Source organism: Sapajus apella, unplaced genomic scaffold (genome assembly GCF_009761245.1).
Source record: "Sapajus apella isolate SASKATOON/1434 unplaced genomic scaffold, GSC_monkey_1.0 scaffold73, whole genome shotgun sequence".
Lineage (NCBI taxonomy): Eukaryota > Metazoa > Chordata > Mammalia > Primates > Cebidae > Sapajus > Sapajus apella.
In genome coordinates this window covers 5301491-5328990 of record NW_022437013.1, presented here as the reverse complement: position 1 = coordinate 5328990, position 27500 = coordinate 5301491, and the positions used below count along the sequence as shown (strand labels likewise).

Sequence of the window (27500 nt, the reverse complement as noted above, 5' to 3'; positions counted from 1 at the left end):
CTGCAGTTGGCTTCCTGGGTTGTAGCAATCTTTTTTTGTCTAGGTCTCTGTTTTGGGAAAAGGATTATACGTGACAGTGTAAATAAGCAGCCATGTTGTAATAAATAGGTTTCTACTGTAATAACAGAAAACTTACTCCCTCCCCACCCCCAGTTACCCTTTTCTCATGCTGCCCAAGCTGTTAGCAGTTGAAATCGTTGATTGGGACTGACTGAATGTTTAGGGAGCACAGAGCATTATGTAATAAAGTGTTGTAACCAAAGTGTGTTCAGAAAGTGTTCAGGGGATTCTGAGCCAGTGATAGTACTCTTCAGAACATTTCAGTTAATTTAGAATATGCCATTTTTAATTTATTTTGTGTAAACTCTAGTAACATTTTCCACAGCGAGCAACTTGTATACATAGTTCTTTTCCATATGGTGTGGCTTAACGCGACATGTCTTTTTTCTTTGCATGAGGGTCTGACTATGACCTGAACTTTATCTTTCTCCCCCTCTAGGCTACAGATGCACATGTTAAATGGAGCTCTTCTGGCATTGCTGTTTCCTGTGGTAAACACTCGGCTGGTAAGTAGCCTCTTTTAGGAATGTACCAGCAACATCCTAAGCAGTACTTGCCCATATGCCCATATGATTTTAAAAATATACATATGGCTGACCAGACATGGTAGCTCACGCCTGTAATCCCAGGACTTTGGGAGGCCAAGTCGGGCAGATCACCTGAGGTCATGAGTTCAAGACCAGCCTGACCAACATGGAGAAATCCTGTCTCTACTAAAAATATAAAATTAGCCGGGCATGGCGGTGCATGCCTGTAATCCCAGCTACTTGGGAGGCTGAGGCGGGAGAACTGCTTGAACCTGGGAGGCAGAGGTTGCAGTGAGCCGAGAACACTGCACTTCAGCCTGGGCAACAAGAGTAAAACTCCATCTCAAACACACACACACACACGCACGCACACACGCGCATATATAGCTAATATTGAGGTCTGATACAGTCCTGTTTGTATGCAGTGGAGCTTGATGGGGGTAAGAGTATTTTATAGAACTTTGGGGTCACAATAAGGATTTATATCACAACCAGGACAGACCAGGCCAGGTTCACTGTAATCCCAGCCCTTTGGGAGGCCTAGGCGGGCAGATCACTTGAGGTCAGGAGGTCGAGACCACCCTGGCCAACATGGTGAAGCCCTGTCCCTACTAAAAATACAAAAATTAGCTGGGCATGGTGGTAAGAACTTCCTAGAGCAAGAATTAGATTCCTTCCTTGTTCACCCAGACCCACGGGCCAGTCTGTGCCAAACAACCCCTAATAGCTAGCAGGGAGAATCCCATGGTCACAGGGGGCTGGGGGATAAACCAGCCAGAGAGAAGCAGGAGCGCTACAAGGCTAGGCTGGCAGACCTGTGTCCTCAGACTCCCAAATGTGGGACTGTGGAGGGATTAGCAGGTCACATTTAGAAGCTCAGAAAAAGAAATCACTTGTAAAATTATTACTACTGCTTTCTGTTTTCATGACTTAAATTTGCCTTAAACATTAAGATCATGGTTTAAATCTCTAAATGATAATCCTTCCTTTTGGATAGCATTTTACAGTGTACAAGGTTTTTCACATAATATTTGAGGTAGACAGGACAAGAATTATGGCCTATTTTTTTTTCTAGAAAGGGACAAAGGAAGGGGGTGTTTAATATTTTCATCAATTCTAGAAAAATGCAAAACATTCCCTTTAACTGGCAAGAACATGTCAATGAGGCATCCCAATTCCAGGCACAGGGCTTTGCTGTGATTTTGAATATGGTGTTTTGGGGCCACATCTAACTTTGGGCTCCCCAACAGGAATATTTCAAGCCTGCTCTTTAAGGCTGCGGAGGAACTGCCTAAAAAGGCTTGTGTGGCCTCTTGTTTTACAGAGGCAGAAACTGACATTCAGGGAGTATAATTCCAAGTGGCAGTTAGGATTGGAGCCTAAGCCTCTTGATCCTAAAATCACAGATATCCCTCTCCACAGATATTCCTGTCATCTCCTCCCTACAAATATTCATGTATACCTTTGTGATAGTTACAGTTTTCAAGATGCATGTTATATATCGGTAGAAATTAATAGGGAAAACTTTCATCTAAAGCAGCGATTTTGAACCCTAATATGTTCCAGGCTCACCTAATTAGCTTGATTTAATCATTTCACAATGCAAACATATATCAAAACATCACACTATACGTACCTTATAAGTACACACACTTATTTGTCAATTAAAAATAAAATTAAAGACAAACAAACACCGATGCCCTGCCCCACACTTGGAGAGGATGAGTTCGTGATCTGTGATGAAGCCTGAGCATTGTGTTTAAAAAAGTTCCCCAGGTGACTCTAGCATGGAATGGGAGTTGAGAACCTCTGATTTCGTGCAATAATTCTGAAATGTACTATCCATATCAATCAACTGAAGGGCTCGTTAAACATGACAGTTGTCACAGTTGTCAGGCCCCATCCTCAGGTCTGTTTGAGAGAGTCTGCAAGTAATGGCAAGGACTGAATGTTTGTAACAAGTCCCGAAGTGATTGTGATACAGGGGTCCTTAGGCCACTCTTGGAGTATCACTGCCCCAGGTGCTTAAAACTCACAGTTCAGGGCCGGGCGCGGTGGCTCAAGCCTGTAATCCCAGCACTTTGGGAGGCTGAGGCGGGTGGATCACGAGGTCAAGAGATCGAGACCATCCTGGTCAATATGGTGAAACCCCGTCTCTACTAAAAAAAATACAAAAAAAATTGGCTGGGCATGGTGGCGCGTGCCTGTAATCCCAGCTACCCAGGAGGCTGAGGCAGGAGAATTGCCTGAACCCAGGAGACGGAGGTTGCGGTGAGCCGAGAGCGCGCCATTGCACTCCAGCCTGGGTAACAAGAGCGAAAACTCCGTCTCAAAAAAAAAAAAAAAAAAAAACTCACAGTTACTCCAAGTGTGTAACTCAAAGTATGGTCCTAGGATCAGCATCACATGGGTGTTGCTTGTTAGACATGCAGAATTTCAGGGGCCATCTGCAGACCACCTGGACCAGAATTTGCATTTTAATAGGACTCCCAAGGTAGCTTATATGGACAAGACCTTTTCTGCCAAGGACCCCAAAGCATTTCATAGATAAACCATTTTAGCTCTTGGTGGAGGGGACTGTCTTTGTTGGGGAGGGCAGGGGGCACAGCCTCTGTCTTAATGGTCAGGGTGCTTTTGGTTCAGCATTCCTCTGTAAGCTGGGATCAGCAGTCACAGGCCGCTGACACAGGCACTGTTGTCCCGCCTTCTACATCTCCCACAATCTGTGACTTGTCTGACTTCACTTGGTAAACTATAGAATCAGAACTCCTGCCTTGGTCTCAGAGCTAGAGAGGATAATTCCAAAGAATGGTAAAAATAAACCAAATTGAAAAATTTACAGTTAACAACGGTGAATTTCCCACATCACAGCGTAAGTCCTTCCTGCCTCGGTCATGTGGAACAGGGTTGGAACAGAAGTTACTTCCTGCCTGTGGAGGTAACCTTGTTAGGGCAGAAAAGTAGATCCAATGCTATCTTATCATCTCTCCTCCCCCTCGTACCTGTTTTCTCAGGAGATTCAGAGGTCAGGCAGATAGAGAACTGCTTTCTCAAATTTCAGCAGCTCTCTCAGATCCCAGAAAAGAAAGGTACATCAGAAAATCTCCCCTAGGCTAATAGAGTTAGTGATCCTGAATTGGAGTGTTTCTAGTCCACAATGCTGGCCAAACAGCACCTGCTGAGGTGGATATAGTTACTCTAGACAGACCACCTTCAGCTTTCTTTCTGGTGGGACTTTTCCCCCAATGAAAATTAAATAGCCTTCTTGCAAAGTGGTTGAGCATAAACAGAAATTTTGATTCTTATTGTAGAAGCATGAGAATGAAGGCCCCGAAACGCTCTGTTACATACCTGAAGTCAGTTAGAAAGCTGGTGGTGAAGTTTTCATTCAGTCAATATTGTTACACAAAAGGTTACACATATCTCCCTAGGTCTGCTGAGGTATCCTTAGCCCCTTTATCAATAACACCAGCAGTTGCTGGGTGCAGTGACTCACACCGGTGGTCCCAGCTACTTGGGAGGCTGAGGTGGGAGGATCACTTAAGGCCAGGAGTTCTAGATCAACTTGAGCAACACAGTGAGACCTCATCTTTAAAAAAAAATTAAAAATTAACTGGGCATGTTGGTGCAAGCCTGTAGTCTAGGCTGCTTGAGAGTTCAAGGCTGCAGTGATTTATGATCATGCCACTGCACTTCAGCCTGGGCAACAGAGTGAGACCCCATTCTAAAAAAATAAAAAATAAGAGTAGCAGCGCTATCAGCTACTGATTCTTGAGTGCTTATTATGTGCCACTGTTCTAAGTGCTTTACATGGCTTTATTTTGTCCTTACAATAAACTTATGAGGCAAGGTACTGTTATTATTCCCAAGATCAAAGTGCCAGCAAGGTCAGTTTCTTCTGAGGTCTCTCTCCTTGGCTTGCAGATGGCCACCCTCATGCTGCCTCTTCACATGGTCCTTTCTCTACACACACATCCCTAGTGTCTCTTGTTTAGCCAAGTTTCCTCTATAAGGACACCCATCTAATTGCATAGAGCCCACTCTAATGGCCTCCTTTGAACTTAATCACCTCTTTGAAGACCCTATCTGCAAATACTGTAGTCACTTTCTGAAGTACTAAGAGTTAGGGCTGCAACATATGAATTTTTGGGGGAAATAGTTCAGCTCATAGCACCTATACCGCCCTATATAGAAACCACTGTTTCTTCTCCCCACCCTGTTTTCCTTCCTCCCTCGCTCTGTCTTTTCCTCCCTCCCTCCCTCCCTCCCTCTTTTCCTCCCTCCTTCCCTCCCTCCTTCTTCCCTCCCTCCTTCCTTTTCCCCCATCTCATAGCAGATGTGCTGGTATATCTGTTATATTAACAGCTAATATTTTCCAAATAAATGTGATGCTATAGTCAACTAGTTTTTCAAAAATGTTCGAGTAACTTTCCCTGACATTGAAACTTCTTTGTTGGGCTGTCCCTTAACTAGTGATTCCAGTCAATCTGGTCAGTCTTTGTGTTCTTTTTCTAAACTGATGCTTAGAAAAGCTGGTGATGTCTCCATTTGCCTATGTCTGCAATTGGTTTAGGTCTGGTTCTTTTAGATGGCTGGGACCCCTCTTGGACTACTCTCGCCTTTAGGGCTTTTTGCCTTGTAGCCCCTTACTTGAGCTCAGATCAACTTAACATGAGACACATGAAGACTGGCAACTCTTTCTTAAACCTGATGATCCAATTAGGCAGGAAGCCAGCTTTTGACTTCTCTTTTGTCCTTCCTTCTTGGCCCTTTATCTTTTTAATTATTTTAATTTTTTGCTTATTAGTAGTAATGAGGAAGCAAGAAAAATAAAATGAACTGAGTACTGTGTGTACCCGTACCATAGACATACATATACTCACATACACAAGGAAAGAGTGAGAGGGTGTTGGAAGTAGTTGCCACAGTCCGCTAAAGGATTTGGGGTCATCAGTGAATTTCCATGTGCTCTGCTCTGACTTGTGACATACTGGCACCGGGATTTGCAGATTAGCTAGAGAATGCCTAGGCTTCAGTTTCTCTGGGTTCTTCATCTTCAAAGCTGAACCCCTAAAGAAGGACTGTGTATTCCAGTGGCCCATATTGTAAGTAAGTGCTCTTTACACCGCGGATTCTGGAAAAAGTCTTTCTTGATTCAGATGAATCATATTAAAGGGTGATTTTTAGTGATTGATTTTTGGAGGGAAGGAGGGGAAGTACATCATGAAACTATTGATTATTGGATTAGCAGGGAGCTCAAAGCTTGTCTGAGCTAATCTTCTCTTCCAGACGGTGAATTTAGGAGGATAAATGACTAGGTTAAGTAGTCAAGGTAGGTGCCCCCAGAACCCACATCTCTTGACTGAGACTTCAGAGTTTTTTCCTATTCCATGAATGAAATTCAGGGAGAGTTTGTGTGCTGGCGATAGAGCCTCTTCCTAGATAAATGCACAAACACATAATTTTGCAGACAATTTCAGGAGAGGCACAGACTACCACTTTCTCTCCTTGCCCCTTTCCCCGCTGTAAGCCCATTCATGGATCCCATGTTAATCTCTTCCTGCCTAGGCTATCAATAGTTCATAGCTTGAGGAATAGATGTGCTGTCTAGTCTGTGAGTTCCATGTTACAGCCACTGGCCATTTGTCCTGATAGTGATGCTGGGTTCCTTATCTATACCTGTGAGTTTGCAAAGAATATCATCCAATCCAGGATAAACCACTTTCAGGAAATTAAAGCCAAGAGGTGGAAGCTAAGTAGGGTGTCCATGGAACCTGGTTACAGATTAGGTTTTCAGTTACAGTTCTCATGTGCAGTGCTAGTGATCTGGCCTTGAAAAGAGACATTGGGCCCATGCTGCAACCTCAGTGCTCTGCTTTTGACCCTCTAACATCCATGGGAGTTTCTTCTGAATGCAGAAGAAACTTAGCAAGGGAGACTGGATACAGAAAAGAAAGTTAAGATACTGTATCAGCCCTCTTCCTAGACCAAAAACTTTAGCCTGGCCTGCATTTGTGTTTGTACTCATCTGTTTTCTACTAGAAGCAGCATGATAATTATTCTTGTCATCAAGCTCTTTTTTTCTTCAAGGCTCAAAGCCTCTAGTACATTATTGTCTTATTATCAAACTTGCCCCTTATTATATATCCATGTTGATCTGTTATGTTAGTTCCTTTTCCCCCCTTTACTACCACTCTTTTTTTGCTTAGTTCTTTTTTCTCTGTTGAATGGAATGGTTCTTTTAAATATTCCTGACTTTCAGACTGAGTGGAAGAAGACAGTAATGATTCTGTCATTACTGGGGTGTCTGTCCCCCATTCACAAACATTATAATGAGTGTTCTTGGGATGCAGCTTTTCCGCTGACACACCTTGTACCCATGTGTGCTGCTGGAAAAACTTTGTTATCACCAATGCAAATAGGCTTGAAAATCTTGCTCTTTGCTAATTGGCACATCGAAATGTGCTAATTGACCTAGAAAAGTTATTTATGTGACTGGCAAACTGGGCTATTTAAAAAAGTTATAGTTTGGATTTTGGACCTGAACTGAGGACAAAATGTCCCTTTACTATCCTGAGGGTTCTTAAAATCTACAAAGCTTGGTTTCAAAAGAGGTATTAACTTTCTAAAGAATTAACTCTTTGGGAGGCCGAGGCGGGTGGATCACGAGGTCAAGAGATCAAGACCATCCTGGTCAACATGGTGAAACCCCGTCTCTACTAAAACTACAAAAAATTAGCTGGGCATGGTGGCGCGTGCCTGTAGTCCCAGCTACTCAGGAGGCTGAGGCAGGAGAATTGCCTGAACCCAGGAGGCGGAGGTTGCGGTGAGCCGAGATCGCGCCATTGCACTCCAGCCTGGGTAACAAGAGCGAAACTCCATCTCAAAAAAAAAAAAAAAAAGGAATTAACTGAGGCAAAATTGTGGCTTAACCTTGTGCAAAGGCCAGTGTGTTTCTGATCAGATGAATGCATTGTGTCTGAGGATATCAGGGGTATTGAGATGAGTTCGGGATTCCTGGTCCAAACTAAATTCTGGGGACTATCCTAGAATATGTCAACTTATAGCTTTATTTTAAGCCTAAGCTTTGAGGGACTTAAATCCTCGATGAATCCAGCCTAGATCACACCAGCCGATCTGCAGATTTTTATTGAGCACTTTTCTGTGTTAAGTAATGTGCTATGGGCTACAGAAGATACAAAAACAACCAGTGTACAAAGAACTTACAGTTTAGTTAGAAAGGTAAGGTATAAATGCCTGAAAAGCTATGGCAATATTAAAGTTGAAAACATGAAAAAGGAAAAACCACAGTTGGGCATGGTGGCTCATACCTGTAATCTCAACATTTTGGGAGGTTGAGACAGGAGGATCGCTTGAGCCCAGAAGTTTGAGACCAGCCTGAACAACATAGTAAGACCCTGTCTCTACAAAAAATAAAAATTAGCTGGGCTTGGTGGCACATGTTTATAATCCGAGCTACTTGAGAGGCTGAGGTGGGAAGATGGCTTGAGCCCGGGAGGTCGAGGCTGCGGTGAGCTATGGTCACACCACTGCACTCCAGTGTGGGTGACAGAGCAAGACCCTGTCACAAATAAAAAAATGAAAATTACAAGGCATTCAGGCTTGACTGCTAAATTGCAGTTGCTCCAGGTTTAAATAAATGGGAAAAAGATTAATATTAGCATTCATTGAACCCATACTATTTTTAGATAATTTACATATAATCATTCAATTATCATAAGAACTCCATTTACATATGAGGAAACTGAGGCGCAAATCAAATTAAGTGACTTAGAATTACATCGTTTGTAAATGCTAAAGCTAAACCTGTGCACATTGTACCTTAATATACAGCCTCCTGGAGTAAGTGATCTGGAAAGGCTTCACGAAGAAATAAACCCTGAGCCAAGCCGTGAAGGATGGTTAGCATGTGCATGCAAATTGCAGAGGAAGGAGGCTGTTCAAGCTAAGGGAACATGTGGATGTGGAGGCAGAAAATAGTCAACTAAGTATTGAGTTTCTGAAGAGCAGTGGGTCCTCATGGATTCCAGCTGTACATAGAGACGTTACCACTTATCGGCAAATCACAAGAAGACACTTTCTGTCATGTCTCTTAGTATTTAGATTTTGTGCACCTTTCCCTTTTCAACCTGTACTAATAAGCATTTCTTACATATGGATGGGACTTTGCAATCAGAATAGCTCTTTTACACATACCTCACCCTAGTGTAGTTGTTAATATGATGGGCTCAGGGATCAGCATCTCTAGGTTCATGTTCTGGCTGAGCCACTCTTGTGTGTGTGTGTGTGTGTGTGTGTGTGTGTGTGAAGGGGGGTGGCGTGGGAGACAGAGAAAACACAAGGAGAACAACCTTGGGCAAGTTACTTATGCTCTGTGGGCCACAGTTTTCTCATCTATAAAATGGGGGTGATAACAGTGCCTACTTCATAAAGCTGTTGTGAGGATTAAATTAGTTAATATGTGTAAAGCACGTGGCACAGCACCATTAGCCATTATTAGTCTTTGATCCTCACCAAAATCCTGTGAAGGGTGTATTAGTATATTCATTTTACAGACTAAGCGTTAGAAAATTTAGGTAACTTGTACAGGGGGCACACAGGAAGTCACAGAACTAGCATGAAAACTTTGGTCTTTCTGATATGAAAGATCATGATACCAAAGGAGTGTTTGGTCTTCTTGTTTCCTAATTATTTAGATTGATTTTTAAGTATTCAGCCATATCAACGCCTTGTGGTAAATTTTATGCAGTATCTACTAGCAATTTGGGGGCTCAATTTACTTTTAGGATTTTTTTGTTACAAAAATAGTAGATGCTCATGACTATGGTAACAATAATATATTGTATATTTCAAAGTAGCTAGAAGAAAGGACTTGAAATGTTTCTAACACATAGAAATGATAAATACTTAAGAGGATGGATACCCCAAATGCCCTGACTTGATCATTGCACATTCTATGCATGCAAAATATACTCATGTGTACCCCATAAATTGGTAAAATATTATGTATCAATAAAAGGAAAAATATTTTTAATGAGATATATAAAATAGAATGAATTATTTCAGATGAGTTCTAGGAAAATATACATGGTCGTTGAAAAGTTACTCAGAGGAATATAAAGAAAAGGCTAATCATTTTACCAGCTTTCAATCCGATTGCCTCAAGGGTAAATTGTGTTCAAATTTAGAGTATCTTTTTACACTTATCATTTGCTTATATACGCAGGTAAAGATTTTCATATTTCTAGGATTGTTGGTTTATTTGGGTTCCAGCTTCTTACATACTTGGAATTCTACTATAAGTACTATTGCATTGTATTTCTCTTTCTTTCCTTTCTTATTTTGTTTTTTTGAGACAGAGTCTCACTCCGCCACCCAGGCTGGAGTGCAGTGGTGTTATCTTGGCTCACTGCAACCTCCGTCTCTCAGGTTCAAGAGATTCTCCTGCCTCAGCCTCCCAAGTAGCTGGGATTACAGGTGTGTGCCACCACGCCTGGCTAATATTTGCATTTTTAGTAGAGATGGGGGTCTCACCATGTTGGCCAGGCTGGTCTTGAACTCCCGACCTCAAATGATCCACCCACCTCAGCTTCGCAAAGTGCTGGGATTATAGGCGTAAGCCGCCATGCCTGGCCCAGTGTATTTCTTTTTTAACTTAAACACTACCTAATCAATAATCAGTAATCATAACTCATTCTTTTCTAATAGCTGCTTCAGGTATGAACATATCTCATTTCATCCATAGTTTGGTTGGACTATATATTCATATATTCAACCTATTCTCTGTGGGTAAGGACAGTGTCTTTTTTTTTTTTTTTTTTAAGTGAGCAGTTTAATAGGATAAAAATATTAGGGACCACTGAACTACTTCAAACCCCTCATGTTACACAAAAAATAAACACAGAGAGATTTGTTCCAGGGTCCATTGTTAGATAATGATAAGCTGAAATACAGAGCTAGAATTTCTATTTTTTTTTTGTTTGTTTGTTTACTTCAAATCCAGGACTCTTTTTGGCTTTGTCATTTGCATTCTTCCAGAGTTCTGAAGACCATAGTTTCCACAGAGTGCATGTGCAAGTGGATTATGGCTGTATACCAAATTCCATAAGTTCAAGTACACATCATTTCAGCACACACACATGTGGCTGGTGTCCTTTCCAACCTTTGCCAAAATACTACCTCGTATTGTGAGGTAACATGCGTAATGGAGTCAGAGTCTAAAGAACCAAGTGGTAGATTGTAGAGCATGGATGGAGATCAATAATAAATTCTTCAGAGTTCCAAAATGACGACATTTGATTCATTGTGAATTGACTTGTAGAAAGCCCCATTGGAGCTGAGGACAAGTGTCTCTTGTTTTATGGCTGCCCCCTGCATAGCCTTGTACTTAGCACATGGTAGATATCTACAGATAGTATAAATGAATTCATCAGCCAACCTGAATTTCTATGTTGCTTAGGGAAATTCTGGGGATCCCTCTCACATATGTCCTGGGATCTTGGGTGGGAAGACAGAAGAGTGATAGATAATATTTTTTCCAGGAGAATTATTTTTGTTCAACCACCTAAAATAATGGCATTTTCTTGATTACAACAAGAGATATATTTACTGCTGAAAATGTGTAAGATTTAGAAAAGTCTAAATTTTTAAAAAATCGTCACCAATGCAAAGGTGATTATTTTTCTGGACATTGAAAAACAACAAAAAGGAGGAGGCTTTTGTGCATTTTGTCTTTATACATTTATGTATGATTTGTTTACAAAAGTAATATATGTTCAAAATAGAACAAAAATAGAGGCTGGGTACAGTGGCTCCCACCTGTAATTTTGGGAGGGTGAGACAGGAGGATCACTTGAGCACGGGGGTTTGACACCAGCCTGGGCAACGTAGCAAGACCCTATTTCTTAAAAAAGAAAAGAAGGAAGGGAGGGAAGGGGAGGGAAAAAATAGAATAAAACAAATAGTTGAGCGTAGCAACTGTTAACATTATTTGTTACATATTCTGGAAATCTTTTTGTCTCTGCATAGATGTTAAGAGTTTATAGTGTACTGTCAAAAGTACCAATCCTGGAACCAGCCGGTCTATAGTTTTATGGCTAGCTCTTCTGCCTGTAGCTGTGTGACTTTGAGCAAGGTACCAACCTTGCTGACCTAATTTTCTTATCTGTAAAATGGTGTTTTGTTGAACAGAGATGATGTGTAATAAGCACTTAGCCCAGTGTCTGGCACATAGGGAGTGACCAATAGGTGTCAGATGCTGTTGTTTTTACTACTATTACTAATATTATCCTAAACACTGAGGAGGTACGGGCCCTTGTTGATGTTAGTCTTTAGAGCTTTGACCCCAGCTCCCTGAGCTTTTTAGTGATGGTAATGTGAAGGGGGCTTTGTTTCTGCATTAGCCTTGCTGAGTGAGATTAAAATTCCCTGGCAGGCTTTCCTATCCACATTAACCAACACTGCCATTGTTTTTTACATTTGTTTCAGTGACAGCCTGTTTGATTAGGGAACTGGCCAATCTGCTTTTCTCCCTCCTGACAGGTGAATTGGGCCCACTCCTGTTTGGGTTTTCAAATAAAATGTCCAGGCCTTTTAGGTTTGTCAGTAGGCCCAAGCCTTTCAGCCCATTTAGGGAGTGGCAGCAGTGAGTGCCAGGCAGCAGCCTGTTTGCCTCCAGCGATTACTAGTTTCCCTTGGCCCTGTCTTCCTAAAATCACATTAGAAAGAACAGTCTCTGGCAGTCTTCCCCAATGTCTTCTCTCTCTCTATACCTTGAGCCACTACTTCAAGCAGTGTTTCTTTATGCAATACAAGACTTATCTAGTGAGTGCTTTCAATTAAAAATTATACATTATTTTATTTTTGGCACTTAATAATTGCACATATTTTGGAGGTACACTGTGATATTCAGATACAGACAGTGTGTGAAGATCAAATCAGTCTTGTTAGCATATCTGTCACCTCAAGCATTTATCATTTCTTGTGTTGGGAACCTTCAAATCCTCTCTTCTAGCTATTGCAAAATATACAATACATTATTGTTAACTCTCGTCACCCTACATGGCTACAGGACATTAGAACTTATTCCTTCGATCTAGCTATAATTTTGTATCTGTTAACCAACCTCCCTATCCCGACCCTCCCCAGCTTCTAGTAACCACCATTCTCCGTCTCCTTCTATGACATTAGCTTTGTTAGCTCCCACATATAAATGAGAACATGTAGTATTTATCTTCCTGCACCTGCCCAGTTTTTAAAAGCACTCTAGGGAACTTCGATGTGTGCAACCAGGGAAGCTCTGCTATACACCTTGTGTCTAGTTCTGCCCTGCTACTAGCTGAGACTTGGGGCTTTGAAGGATTTAATTTCACTATATTAACCATCAGTTTCCCCATTTTTCAAATGGGATTTGTAATATCAACCCTCTCTACCTTTCAGATAAGCTATAAAGAAAAGACAACTTAGATAACAAAAGATAATAATGAAAAGATAACAAAAGGCTTTGGAAAGTTAAGAGCACTACACAAATGAGCACTTGCCTCATTCTCTGTTTGACTTCAGTCACAATTTTTTGGAAGGGGGATTTAATTGAGATATAATTTACAAATGATAACTTTATCCTTTTAAAATATACAATTCAGTGGTTTTTACTATATTCACAGAGTTGTTCAACGAGCACCACAGTCTAATTTTAGAACACTTTCATCACCCCAAAAAGAAACTGTATAAACATTAGCATCATCCCCATTCCTACTCTCCTAGTTCCAGACCCAGGAAAACACTAATCTACTTTCTGTCTCTATGGATTTGCCTATTCTGAACATTTCATGTAAATGTAACTATACAATATGGCGTTTTGTGACTGGCTTCTTTCTCTCAGCAGAATGTTTTCAGGGTTCATCCATGTTGCATGTGTCAGTACTTCATTCCTTTATATGGCTGAATAATATTCCTTTGTATTATGTATCATGTTTTGTTTAGCCATTCGTCTGTTAATTGACATTTGGGTTGGTTCTACCTTTTGGCTATTGTGACTGTGCTGCTATGAACATTTGTATAAAGCTATCTGTTTGAATGTCCACTTTGGAGTATGTACCTAGAAGTAGAATTGCTGGGTCAAATGATAACTCTGCATTTAACCTTTAGAGTAACTGCCAGATTGTTTTCCAAAGTGGCTATACCATTTTTTATGTCCACCAGCAATGTATGAGCATTCCAAGTTCTCAACATCTTCACCACCACTTGTTATTATGTCTTTTTTATTATAGCCATTCTAGAGGTTGGCTATAATAATGTGATGTGGTAGAGGTTGAGTATCTGTTATCCAAAATGCTTAGACCTAGAAGTGTTTCAGATTTTGGAATGTTGCACTTTATACTTACCAGTTGAGCATTCCTAGTCTGAAAATTTGAAGTGCTTGAATGAGCATCCTTTTCGTATTCAGGAACATTTCAGATTTAGGATTTTTGAATGGTTTTTCTCTGATAACTAATGATGTTGAACACTTTTTCATGTACTTATTAGCTATTTGTATGTCTTTTTGGAGAAATAACTTTTCAGATCCTTTCCCAAATTTTAATTGGGTTGTTTTTATTGTTCAGTTATAAATGTTCTTTCTGGATATTAGACCCTTATCTGATACATAATTTGAAATATTTTCTTTCATTCTGTGGGTTGTCATTGCATTTGCTTGATTGTATCCTTTGAGGCACAAAGTGTTTTAATTTTGATAAAGTCTAATTTCTCTATTTTTGATTTGGCTGCTTCTGCTTTTGGTATCGTACATAAGAAACTTTGCCTAGTCCAAGATCATGAAGATTTGTGACTGTTTTCTTCTAAGAGTTTCATAATGTTGGCCCTTACATTTAGGTCTATGATCCACTGTGAGTTGATCTTAGTGTGTAGTGTGAGGAAGGGATCCAAATTCATTTTTTTCATGTGGATATCCAGTTGTCCCAGCACCATTTGTTTAAAAGACTCTTCTGTCTATTGCCATTGAAATATCTTGATATCCTTGTTAAAAATCAATGAAAAATAAATGTGAAGGTTTATTTCTAGACCCTCAGTTCTATCTTATTTATCTATATGTCTGTCCGTATGCCAGCACCAAACTATCTTGATTGCTGTAGCTTTGTAGAAAGCTTTGAAATGAGTGTACATTGTAACAAGATCTTCTGGGGAATTTGTGTGTGTGTGTGTAAGTTGAAAAGGGCTGGAATGCAACGTTGAGAAAAAGCAAATTGAGCAATATGGTATTCAGATGATAAGGCCCAGAAAGGGGGATTGACTAGCCAAAGGCCACATAGCCAGTGAGTGGCAGATCTTGGACCGGCACTCAGGTCTTCTGACTCCCATATCAGTGCTCTTTCCACCTCCTCTGTTGCATAAGTACTGAATGAGATGCCTTTGGTTAATGGACACTCTGAGCAAGAGACCTTGGGGTTATTTAAGCAACTGAACTTTGCTCAGTTTCCTCATCTGTAAAACAGAAATATTACCGAAATATTACCTCCATCACTGGCTGGGCCTGGTGGCTTATGCCTGTAACTGCAACAGTTGGGAGGCTCAGGAGGAAGGATCACTTGGGCCAAAGTCTTGAGACCAGCCTGGGCAACAAAGTGAGACTCTGTACATACAAAAAATAAAATAACTAGCCAAGCATGGTGGCATGTGCTTGTAGTCCCTCCTAGTCAGAAGGCTGATGTGGGAGGGTCACTTGAGCCCAGGAGTTTGAGACCAGACTGGCCAACATAGTGAGACTGGTCTCTACCAAAACATTTTTTTTTAAATTAGCCAGGTGTGGTGGTATATGCCTGTAGTCTCAGCTACTTGGGAGGCTGAGGCAGGAGGATTACTCGAGCCCAAGGGTTCAAGGTTACCATGAGCCATGATCATGCCACTGCACTCCAGCATGGGTGACAGAGTGAGATCCTGCAATAAGAAATGGAAGGAAGGAAAGGAAGGAAGGAAGGAAGGAAGGAAGGAAGGAAGGAAGGAAGGAAGGAAGGAAGGAAGGAAAGAAGGAAAGAGGGAAGAAAGAAAGGCAGGCAATCGGGAAAGAGGGAAGCAGGGAGGGAGGGAGAGAGGGGTACATCATAGTTATTGTGAGGATTCATAATAACTACGAATCCTTTGCCGGGTGCCAACTGGGAATATGAATGCAGTTTTCCATTGCATAAAAAGAATGAGGGGTAGGCAGAGCTCCTCTTGAGGCCCATCTCTTACCTCAACAGGTGGCCCACCAGCCTCCCCTTATGTCCCATACACCTAGGACCTTGAGTAGAGTAAACTGAGACTTTAGGCAAACTGAGGGTTTCCTTAGAAAATCAAAGGGAATAGTGATCACTTCTGGGTCCCAGTACTGCCTGGGTGCCAGCTGAGGAAGCTTTGGTGGTAGGAGCAGGCCAGAGGAGCTAACACAGGAAATAAGTTTGGGGTGCAGAAACTTCGTAAGCTTAGGAGGTCCTATGATATCGTGGGTAAGAACAGGAGTGTATGTATATAATTTTGTATTGTAGAAAATTGAAAATATATACAAAGGTAGAAAAAAATGCTCCCTAATGCATCTGTCACCCAGTTTCAATGACTGTCACCTTATAGCCCATCTTTTTTTTTTAATAATACATCTCACTAGGCCAGGCGCGGTGGCTCACGCCTGTATTTCCAGCACTTTGGGAGTGGATTGGATCACTCCCAAAGTGGGAGTAGGCAGATTACGAGGTCAAGAGATCAAGACCATCCTGGCCAACATGGTGAAACCCTGTCTCTACTCAAAATACAAAATTAGCTGGGCTTGGTGGCACACGCCTGTAGCCCCAGCTACTCAGGAGGCTGAGGCACGAGAATCGCTTGAACCTGGGAGACAAAGGTTGCAGTGAGCCGAGATTGCGCCACTGCTCTCCAGCCTGGGCAACAGAGCAAGACTCCGTCTCAAAAAAAAAAAAAAAATACGTCTCACTCCACTGCAAATCCACTCCACCCCCCACAAAAACCTATCCCTGGATTATTTGGAAGAAAATATCATGTAATTTTAACTGTAAATATTTCATTACATATCTCTCAAATGTAATGACACAGAAAAAATATATAAATATTATGACACCATTATCATACCTACAATAATTAACAATAATTCCTTAATATCATTGAACATACCTGGTCAGCGGAGCACAGGCTTTTAATCTAGGTAAATCATTGTTTCAGTCTTCCTTCTACAACATCAGTAGCCCGTCTCAGAGCCTGTTTTACATTGTACAATGAGGACGATTGTAACAATTCCTGAATCTTTAATAAGGTAATGCATATAAAGTGCTTACCACAATGCCTGATAGAAAGTAGTAAGTGCTCAATAAAGGTTAGCTTAGATTATTTATTAATAATAATAGGAAATATTTGAGTTGCTATTAAGGTGCTTTTGAGAATGGTTTTGACTTACAATCAAGAAGCAGATTTGAAGCCCAGCAAAATGATTGTTGGAGGGAGGAAAAAACAATGACAAAACAAAATTTCCAAAGTACCTCAAAAGAGAGCACTGGTATAAATTTGGAAGTGGAGCTGGAGATGATGGTGTCCTGGTAATTTTCCTCCTCTGTATGTAGTTTATTTCTCAGCAATTCCCCTGGAGGAGAGAGGAGAACTGGCTCAGTTAGGGGTTACAAATACTAGAAACTATTCAAGGCAAGAAGACGCACTGCAATCAAAGGGCTGGGGGCCGCAGAATCCTGGCTCAGGAGATGAAGTCTCAGGTTCCCTGGGTTCATGGGCCTAAAGCCCCACCTTGAGCGACTGCATCTGTGCATGAAGTCTGGAGGCATGAGGCAGGCTCACTCCATTGTGTTGTCCTTAGAAACATTCCCCTTGTTCAGGAATGGCCTTGCTCTCTGCTGCCAGTTCCAGGCATCAGCTGAAAGCTTTTTTAATGAAAATGGAACCCAAAGGAGACGTGATAAGGTATCTGATTTTAACCTGAAGTGAGAGAACACCAGATGTTTCATTCTGTCTGAGGGTTCAAGAGAGGAAAAGCAATTAGCAGCTGCTACTGATTTAGCAACAGACACCTGCTAAATGAAAATATGTAAAACCAGCCAGGCTTGGCAGAAGAGGCGCATACACTGCTTCTCTGGCATTTCTGGGAATTGTAAATTATGTTGGCTCAAATGGCAGGGCAATACAGGGGGGCTTCCAGTGGAGCTAAACATGCTCATCTAGACCAGGAGTGTGTATTCCCAAGATGTCAGTAACTTAGAAATGGCTATTTGGTTGGTGGATGGAGAGGACAAGAGAACAATTCTTCCAGAAGCTGCTGGTTCCTCTCAGCTGCTGGCTCTGGGGGTCATCCTGTAGCTGCCCTCTGGGGATAGATAGGGCTGACAGAAGGACAGGGGAATCCTGCCTCCCCTCTCCTGCTGATCCAGAGCACATCTCTCCTCTCTACCAAGGGCAGTAAGTCTCAAAGCAGGAGGAACACCCAACTCTGGACTCACAGCAGCTCCTGCCCTGGGACAGGTATAGACTCTTTGCTTTAGCAATGATCTGGAGAGTTTGTGCTTTGCTTTGGCTGGGAAAGAGACTTATCTATAGCATACTGCCTTTTAGGATTCTTTTCTAAGGGGACATCAATGCCTGCTTTCCACTTTCATTTTCTTGAGGCCCACAGTGGAGCACAAACAATGGAAACATAGGAATCCATGAAGAGGGCTTTAGCGATCTCCTGCGACACTGCTTCAGTCTTGTCTTTTAGACCTTATAGTTTAAAGTTTAGATTTTACATGTGTTTCTGATCTTTTCAACCTTTTCTAATGGGAATTTCTTACATGTGGATGGGGCTTTGTAACCAGCTAATCTCACCCTAGTGTAGTTGTTGAGGATGAACTCAGGGATTATATTCTCTTAGTGTGTTTCCTGGCTGGACCACTTCTGTATGGATGTGTGTGTATGTGTATGTTGGTGGGAAAAACACAAAGTTCTTCATGGAGTAGGTGTTCAAGATATGACTGATTGAAGAGAAGGTCAATTTGTAGGTCATCTAGATGATGATGAAAGAATTCAGCAACTCCCATTCGTGCCTTATGCCACATTCGCTGGACATAACTGTGTCTTGGTCTCCAAACTAGGCCAGAGGTCAAATGTAACTTGGGCCAAAGATGCCTTCTGTTTCCAGTCTTGAGCAAGGGAGTGGCAGCTTTCCGTGTGGAGCAGGGGCCAGGGAATGCTGTTGGCAGATGCATGGTGAGACTGTCCTGAGGAAGTACCATCCAGAGCCTCGTGCTGGCACGGTGTTTTATTGTGGTTAAAGACTCAACTCCTGGCCAGGCGTGGTGGCAGCACTTTGGGAGGCCAAGACGGGTGGATCACCTGAGTTCAGGAGTTTGAGACCAGCCTGATCAACATGGAGAAACCCCATCTCTACTAAAAATACAAAAATTAGCTGGGCGTGGTGGTACATACCTGTAGGCTCAGCTACTTGGGAGGCTGAGGCAGGAGAATGGCTTGAACCCGGGAGGCAGAGGTTGTGGTAAGCCGAGATTGCACCATTGCACGCCAGCCTGGGCAACAAGAGTGAAACACCATCTCAAAAAAACAAAAAACAAAACAAAACAAAATGCTGAGCCCGGTGGCTCACATCTGGAATCCCAGCACTTTGGAAGGCTGAGGCGACTATATCACGAGGTCAAGAGATCGAGACCATTCTGGCTAACATGGTGAAACCCTGTCTTTACTAAAAATACAAAAATTAGCTGGGCATGGTGGCACGCGCCTGTAGTCCCAGCTTCTCGGGAAGCTGAGGCAGGAGAATCGCTTGAACCCGGGAGGCAAAGGTTGCAGTGAGCCGAGATCGTGCCATTGCACTCCAGCTTGGCAACAGAGTGAGACTGTCTCAAAGAAGAAAAAAAGACTCAACTCTTGCTTCCAAAGATGGAAGTTAGGGTTTTTTTTTTTTTTTTTTTTTTTTTTTTTTTCTTTAACTGAGTAGGCCCTTAGTAGAGATATACAGACATGTTTTAATTTCACTAACTCTGCCACACAGTGTAGGAGGGGGAAAGGAACAGTAAGTAGTCCAGGGTAAAGGAAGAACTAGGGCCCCACACTCTAGCCAGAACTGGGGGAGCTCCACCTTCTCTGATCAGGGGAGAGACCAGGATTTCCATCACCTCATTCCAATAACTACAATAACCACAGCACAAATATGTGTCCTATATCTGCAGGCTGCAATTGAAAGAGGGCCGGGGACCCTGCATATGATAGAGCATGCTAGGTGCACTCATGGTCCTTATAAAAGCAGCCAGGTATGCATGGGCTAGGCCCTGCATACACAAGTCACCCACTGGTCCATTAACCATATGTTCCTAAAAACCCATTATGGTCTTAATAATTCAGACTGGCACGGGTGTCAAAATTCAGATAACCCCTAAGCAATAAAATTACTTATTTTTTTTAGAACCTAAGACCTTTAAGTCTTAACTACTTTGAAGAATACTTCGGTGACCAAAGGGAGAATTCCTCTTCACAAGATTGCTTTATTTGAAGGTTGCAGGCCTTATATAGGGTCTCCCCCCAGTCCCCGGGGACTCTGTTAATGAAGAGGTTTGGGTAGGGCTTGAACCTCTGCTCCTTCAAAATTTCAGCATACACACAAAAGAGCCTACTTCTCAGCATAGATGTGACCACTGTGTGTCACTTGGATGCCACATTTTGGGGCAGTTTCATTCATAATAAAGATAAAATGTTACTATATTTTGTCCTCTATTGTTGCTTTGCAAAGTCAGTGGTCAGCCTTTTTACTCCTTTGAAAGTCATCTTTTTAGCTCACTTTTGAGTTTTTTTCTTTTAGTTTGATGTGCTACAATGTTACTATATGTTTCAGTATTAATTTGTTCTTATTCTGTTTGGGAGTCTTTGGGCTTGTTGTGTGGAAGTATATAACATTAGTCAGGTTTTGGAATACTCTCAGCTGTTATAACTTTAAATTCTGCCTCTGTTCCATCCTCTTCTTCTGGGACCACATTTTAGAGATATGTTAGTCCATCTTAGTATACCTTCTTATCTCTTAATCTTTCTTTGATATTTTCTACTTCTTTGTCTTACTGTACTGCATTTTGGCTTATTTCTTCAGCTGGATATTCCAGTTTATTATTTATCCCTTTAGTTACTTCTATCCATTTTTATTTTAATTATTATATTTTTATTTTTCTCAAACATAGGAAAGAGTCTGTAAGTAAAAATTTTATTATCTGCCTCTTTAAATCTCTATTTTTGGGATTCTTGATTTGTTTTCCTTGTGTATTTAAGTTTTCTTTTTTTAAATATGACTGTTTTAATGTAAGTTGCTTATTTTCATTGGGATTTTATTTGTGGGAAGTTTTTGACTCCTGGTTTCCTCTAAAGACAATCTGTCTTTGTTCTTGCTCAGCACCTGAGAGCTGCCAATCTGGAATCATGCTAAATGAAATTCTTGACCTCAGGTTTTTTGATTACCCAAGTAGTGTTCATTCACTTTTCAAATACACATGATGGCTGGCTTGTGGTTCCAAGTCTTTACTGGAGATACCTAGATCCTTTTCCTGCTAGTCCAACTCAATGTGAAGATTTGAGAGTAGATTTTCCTTATTGTCCTAGAGGGCAGGAGTAATTTGTATTTACTAGTACACCTGTACACTGGAGTGTAGCTTTCTGGGGTCCCAGCTTTATGAGAATTATTTCTTATCAGACTCTTTGGGATATCATGACCTTTGCATCCTATCCCTTATGCCCTGTGAAGCTATGAGAAATCAAAGCTCAAGTTCAGCAGGCTTAACAAATCTACTTTAGGTGAAAATTGGATGCAGTATCCCACTTATGTCTCTGGGTTCCCATTTCTTATTTTCTGGCTAGAAAATTCCTTGTGTATTTGACAGTTCATAGACTGAAAAATAAAACAATTTTAAACATATTTTATTCAGGACTTTTGTGTGTTTTCAGTGGGTGGTTTGTTAGAGAAGTAGCCTTTTACATGATCAGAAATAAACATCTGGGTCTTGTTTTCCAGCCCTTTTATGGCTGTGTCCTTACTTTCAGGAGCAACCAGGAGGACATTCTAATTGTATTCATTGGTTGTCAGTGCTTTCCTGAAATATCTCTAAATAAGTTGACAAATACCTACTATGTGTCTAGTATTCTGCTAAGTTCCATGAAATATCAGGAAACCCATGTAGCCTCTCATGTAACTAACGTAACATTGGCAGTAGTGGCCTTAAGCCTTTGCTTCACTGATTTAAACCGTATTTTCATTTCCAGACCCCTTTAAGCCCTAGAAATTAGCATTTGGAATGATATAGTTGTAAGACTGTAAGGTACATGAAGGCAGAATCCATTTGTATCTTGTTCATGATAGTTGGCACATAGTAGGTGCTCAAGAAATAATGAATGAGTATATGGGAGGTCACAGAAGCAGATTCCAGTGCTGACCAGTTCCCATGGCAATATAATTAGAATATTCCAGATCCATGCTCACAGGTGTGGAGGAGAAAGAACATCTCAGCAGCAGGAGGTCAAACCATCATGTGTTTGGTTCATTTGTAAATCAAGTTTCAAAGTCAAGGGTCCCATCTCTACCATCAAGGGCCTCAGGGCACATATAGGTAGTGTAAGTCAATGATTAAGAATATGGACTCTGGAATCAGACTGCCCATTTTTATCCTGGCACTGGAAGTTACCTTGGGTCAGTTGCTTAACCTCTCTGTGTCTCAATTTTCTTAAGTTGTAAAAGGCAGATGGTAGAACCTGTCTTATAGAGTTGTATGAATTAGCTACTACACACCAAGTATTTAGAAGTATTTAGGACAGAGAATTGCCATGTACTAACAGTTATTATTTCTATTATTGTTATCTCTTTTGTTGTTTTGAACACTAGTCACATCATTAAAAATACATTTTCCTGGGAGTTATCTGTCGTTTCTATATGAAAATATTCTGAGTTTTTACACCTACCCCTTAAGATTTTGGAGCTTGCCCTACTGTAGTATTTCTCCAGGTGTGGGTTGAATACTTCTGTATCCACATTTCCTTAGGGAAATATATTAAAATACAGATTACTGGGCCCTATCCCAGTTAGTCCAAAGAAATTTCTTTCTCTAAAACTCTAATGAAAATGAAGATTCTACATTCTCTGCGTGTTGGGTTAGCCAGGAACTGCTGCGGATCTAAGTTTACCATCTTTCAGTGCTGATGGAAAATCTGGGAGCAGGCTTAGAGCCTGAGAAGAGATAGAGAATTGGAGAGTTAAATAGAAGAGAAGAAAGAAGTAGCAAAAAGTGAGCAGAGTGTACTCATATCAGGAGGTGGTCAAATCCTATCCATCTCTGCTGGCCTCCAGGGGCTATGTGACATTTGCTTTCCCTTGATTTAGGGCTTCATGAACCTGGCTCCAATTTATGCAGAGGTCATGGGGATTGTTAGGGGGAGATGTTGGAGGTAACAGGTCAGGGAAGCCTGCCTCATAAATGACTGCCTGGCCCACTGGCTGCCTTTAAGCAATGACCCCCAGGGAGTAGTAGATTAACCAGATTCCCTTCTTGGCAGATGGTGGGGTGGGGCGTGTTTAGGCTGAGTGCCCTTGAGCTGTTTTGACTGGGCTGAAAGCCAAATCCAGATGCTTTCCTGTTTGCCTTTGCTCTAGCACTAGTGGAGGGTTGGCTTTTATATCAGCCAAGCCATCTGATGCTTAAGTCTTTAAAAGACATTTCAATATGAGTGGAGGGTACCAAAGACTACCTGGGTGGATGAAGGACTGGTAGTTTAGTACCTATCATACCTACCACTGTACATGGCCTAAATTTTCTGGGTGAAAACTATAACCCAGGGCAGAGGAGAATGATGTGTTGGTCCTGTTAGTGGTGGAAAGGGGCCTCATTGAGCCCCTTGTTCCACCACCTAAGCAGGAATGTTAGGCCCAGGGAAGTCAGTCTGCAGGTACAGTTTGGCCTCCACATACAAGCAGGTTTCCTTTTGACTTGGAGCTACCCTGGTTCCTCAGTAGGCTTTTGAACCATCTCTATCATTAATTAGACTTTCTCCTGGGTTCTGTGGAGAGAGCTGTACAAATACTCACTTTCCCTTATTGAGTAAAAAGTCAAATAATGTGTTCAGGGCTGGACTTCTAAGTCCTGAAGCACCATCTTGTATATTCAAAACATCTTTCCTTCTTCGGTATGAAATTCAACCTTTGCCTCAGTTTGAAGAAGCAGTAAATAAATTGGCATTTAGTGAATTCAGAGCTCCCTGGGTCCACTTTGATGGCTAGGTAGTGCCTATATTATGGTAGCTAGGTACTGTAAGGCCTTCAGTTTTCATAGTAGACTCTATTTCTTTGCCATCAATGAACAGCCTGAAGTATGGAACACACAATAATGGTTAAGATCATGGGTTCTGGAGCCAGGATTCCTAGGTTCAAATCCTGGCTGAAGCATTTAATAAATCTGAGACTATAGGCAAATTATTTCACTGAAACCCTATCCCTTTTTCTTTTTAAATGGACCTGGGATATACATAATTGAAGTAATATTTCTAATCCTTGACTCATAACATGCCCCACCATTTGTCCATGTATAGCCTACTTTAATTTGTGTGTGCATTTCCTTATTTATGGATAATATGACAGCTGTGAGCCCAACCTAAGAACTAGTCACACTGATGAGAACCCAGTCTGCCTGTGTGCCACTTCCCCAATACTGCTCTCTACCTCCTCCTCCACCCTGAAGGAATCGCTGGCCTGAATTTTGGTTATTATTCCTTTGTTCCTTTTGGAGTTTTATCTTTTTCTCATATGCACAGAGATATTTATATTCATGTTGATATAGATATGGGTATATACATATATAGATATAGATTCCTAAATAAGATACTACTTCATTGTTTTTTTGACCCTCATAAGAAGAGTATTATGTTTTAGGTAGTTTTCTGGGACTTCCTTGTTTTTACTCCTCATTATATTAGTATGCTTCATTGCTGCCATTGAGTATAACTGTAGTTACATTTTGACTGTGGTATAACATTTCATCATGTTAATAGGCTACAATGTCTTTCTGCAGTCTCCTTGGGATGGATGTTTGGTCATTTCCAGTATTTTACTATCATGAAAAATTGCTCTGTGCCTCAGTTTTATTTCTAAAAATTGGAGAATAACCACAGGAGCTACTTCATAAGGGTGCTATGAAGATAAAAGGAGTTAATAGTTGTAAAGTGCTTAAAACAAGATGTTGCTCATAGCATATTGTTGGTCTGTGTATTGGTTTGCTAGGGCTGCTATGACAAGTATGACAGACTGGGTGGCTTAAAAAGCAAATTTATTTCCTCGCAGTTCTGGAGGCTAGAATTCTAAACTCAAGGTGATGGCAGGGTTGGTTTCTTCCGAGAGCCTCTCTTTTCCACTGGTCAATGGCTGTCTTCTCCCAGTGTCTTCATAGCGTTTTTCCTCTGTGCAATGGTGCAATCTTGGCTCACCGCAACCTCCACTTCCCAGGTTCAAGCGATTCTCATGCCTCATCCTTCTGAGTAGCTGAGATTACAGGCAACCGCCACCACGCCCAGCTAATTTTTGTATTTTTAGTAGAGACAGGGTTTCGCCATATTGGCCAGGCTGATCTCAAACTCCTGACCTCAGGTAATCCATTCACCTTAGCCTCCCAAAGTGCTGAGATTATAGGCGTGAGCCACTGCACCCAGCCTGTAATCTCTGCTTATGAGGACACTGGTCATATTGGATTAAGACACACCCATATGAACTCATTTTACCTTAATTACCTTTTTTAATGGCACTGTCTCCAAATACAGTCACATTCTGAGGTACTGGGGGTGAGGAATTCAGTGTATGAATTTGGGGAGAGACACAATTAAGGCCATAGGAGTCAGTAAGTATTCATTATGATCTTCATTATCTTCACCTTCCTCTTTATCATGAAAGCTCAGGAAAATGCAGCAGACTTAGTTAATGGCATATCCACTAGGAACACTATTATGTGAGCTATTATTATTCTTAGGCAGACCAAACACCAGAGCTTCCTTCCCTGCCTTTTCAGAAATGACTTTTGATACCAGCAACAAGTACTCAAAAGTGGCACTTTGTGGTTTCTTAAGATGATAGGCAGCAGCTTCTTAAGTCAGTTAGATGTGGGAGGAGGAGAGCAAGGAGGTTTCATTTTCATCTTGGTTAAAAGAAGCAGCTAAGTGAGTCTTGTAGAGTATTTGATGGTGTACAGTCCCAAAATTGCCACTTGTTAAAGTTCTATAGGCATTGCTGAAAGAGGCAGGCAGGTCTGGGCTGCTATGTTTTTCAAACCAGGAAATACACTTGCACAAGTGGCTGTGCCACCAGAACAAACAGCATCTTTCATGGGCTTAAAGTATTTTGTTGACATTAAGGAGCTGACTGGGGGATGGCACCTGGTAACCACAACTCTGTTCCCCTGCTCTCTCAAGGGCTCTAAGCACTAAGGAGGAAGTCAGGAGTAGTCCTGATAGGGTTTGGACTCCAAAGGGAAGGACCAGCCAGGCACGGTGGCTCATGCCTGTAATCCCAGCACTTTGGGAGACAGAGACAGGCAGGTCACTTGAGGCCAGAAGTTCGAGACAAGTCTCGCCAACATGGCAAAACCCCATCTCTCCTAAAAAATACAAAAAAATAAATAAATTAGGCAGGTGGATGTTGCAGTGAGGTGAGATCACACCACTGCACTCTAGCCTGAACAACAGAGTGAGACTCTCTCCAAAAAAAAGGAAAGACCAGTGGCCCCTTCCCCTTAATTACTGCCCCCGTCCCTTTCCACATCAGATGATGGGAATACCATATGCCTGGCAAGGCTGTGGGTGTCTGTCCTTACTGGAGGTGAGGAGTGGGAGTAGGGTCTCAAGGGAAAATACAATGAGAACAAGGGATTTGGGAGTCTATGGATACCCCTTTACACATTATTTTCTTAACATGCCAAAGTTCTCCAAAGGAGGGAATTCTTTTTATTTTTTTTTTAACTTTTATTCAACATTGTATTTTGGTCATTTCCAGCATAATGAGGTAAGAAAAATAAATCAAAAGATTGGAAAAGGACACATAAAACTGTCAACATTTACACAGGATATGATTATACCATAGAATCTAAAGACGAATCTAAAGACAAATTGCTATAAATAATAGGAAAGTTTAAGGAAGTAGCTGTTGTAAACTCAATCCGCTGTTTTCACATCTTTTATTTTCCTATTGCCTATGTTTTTCTCTTTTTGTTATGCTTGCTGGGATATTTCTTCTTCTTTAGTTCCCTAAACCTTTATTAAATATTTATTCTGAGTGCTTAAATTTTAAGTTTCCAGGAGCTCTTTACTTATTTTTTAATCCTTCCCTTGTTTAAGGATCTTGTTCTTTCATAGATGTGACACCTGCTTTTATTTATTTTTTTGTTATTATACTTTAAGTTCTAGAGTAAATGTCCAGATCTTGTAGGATTGTTACATAGGTATACACATGCCATGGTGGTATGCTGCCTCCATCCCCCTGTCACCTACATTAGGTATTTCTCCTAATGTTGTCCTTCCTCAATCTCCTCACCCCCTGCTATCCCTTCCCTAGCCCCCCACCCCTTAACAGAACCCCGGTGTGTGATGTTCCAGAGGGAATTCTTAAAAACTAGAACATATTATCACTAATCATCATTAATAATTTAATGTATCCTCTTGGTTAAGGATTCCTGTAATGTAGAGATATAAAGAATATCACATGAAAGTTCCCATCTCCTATTCCCCAGAGATAATTGCTGTTAACAGTTTGGTGTACTTATCTTTTGACTTTTTTCATCCTTTAAAAGAATTCAGCTACATGATTTTCTTTCTTTCTTTCTTTCTTTCTTTCTTTCTTTCTTTCTTTCTTTCTTC

General features: G+C 41.3%; 1 protein-coding gene across 14 annotated transcripts in view; it reads left to right on the top strand.

Annotated features, from left to right (window-relative positions):
* TMEM164 (transmembrane protein 164) overlaps positions 1 to 27500 on the top strand; it is a 169117-nt gene that overhangs the window by 100241 nt on the left and 41376 nt on the right. For 13 of the 14 annotated variants that reach the window (XM_032250949.1, XM_032250945.1, XM_032250958.1 and 10 more), the window contains one exon: positions 500 to 566. The exons of the other annotated variant lie outside the window; for it this stretch is intronic. In XM_032250949.1, coding sequence (XP_032106840.1) covers positions 500 to 566 — 67 coding nt within the window. The remainder of the gene's footprint in view (positions 1 to 499; positions 567 to 27500) is intronic. 14 annotated transcript variants of the gene reach the window in all.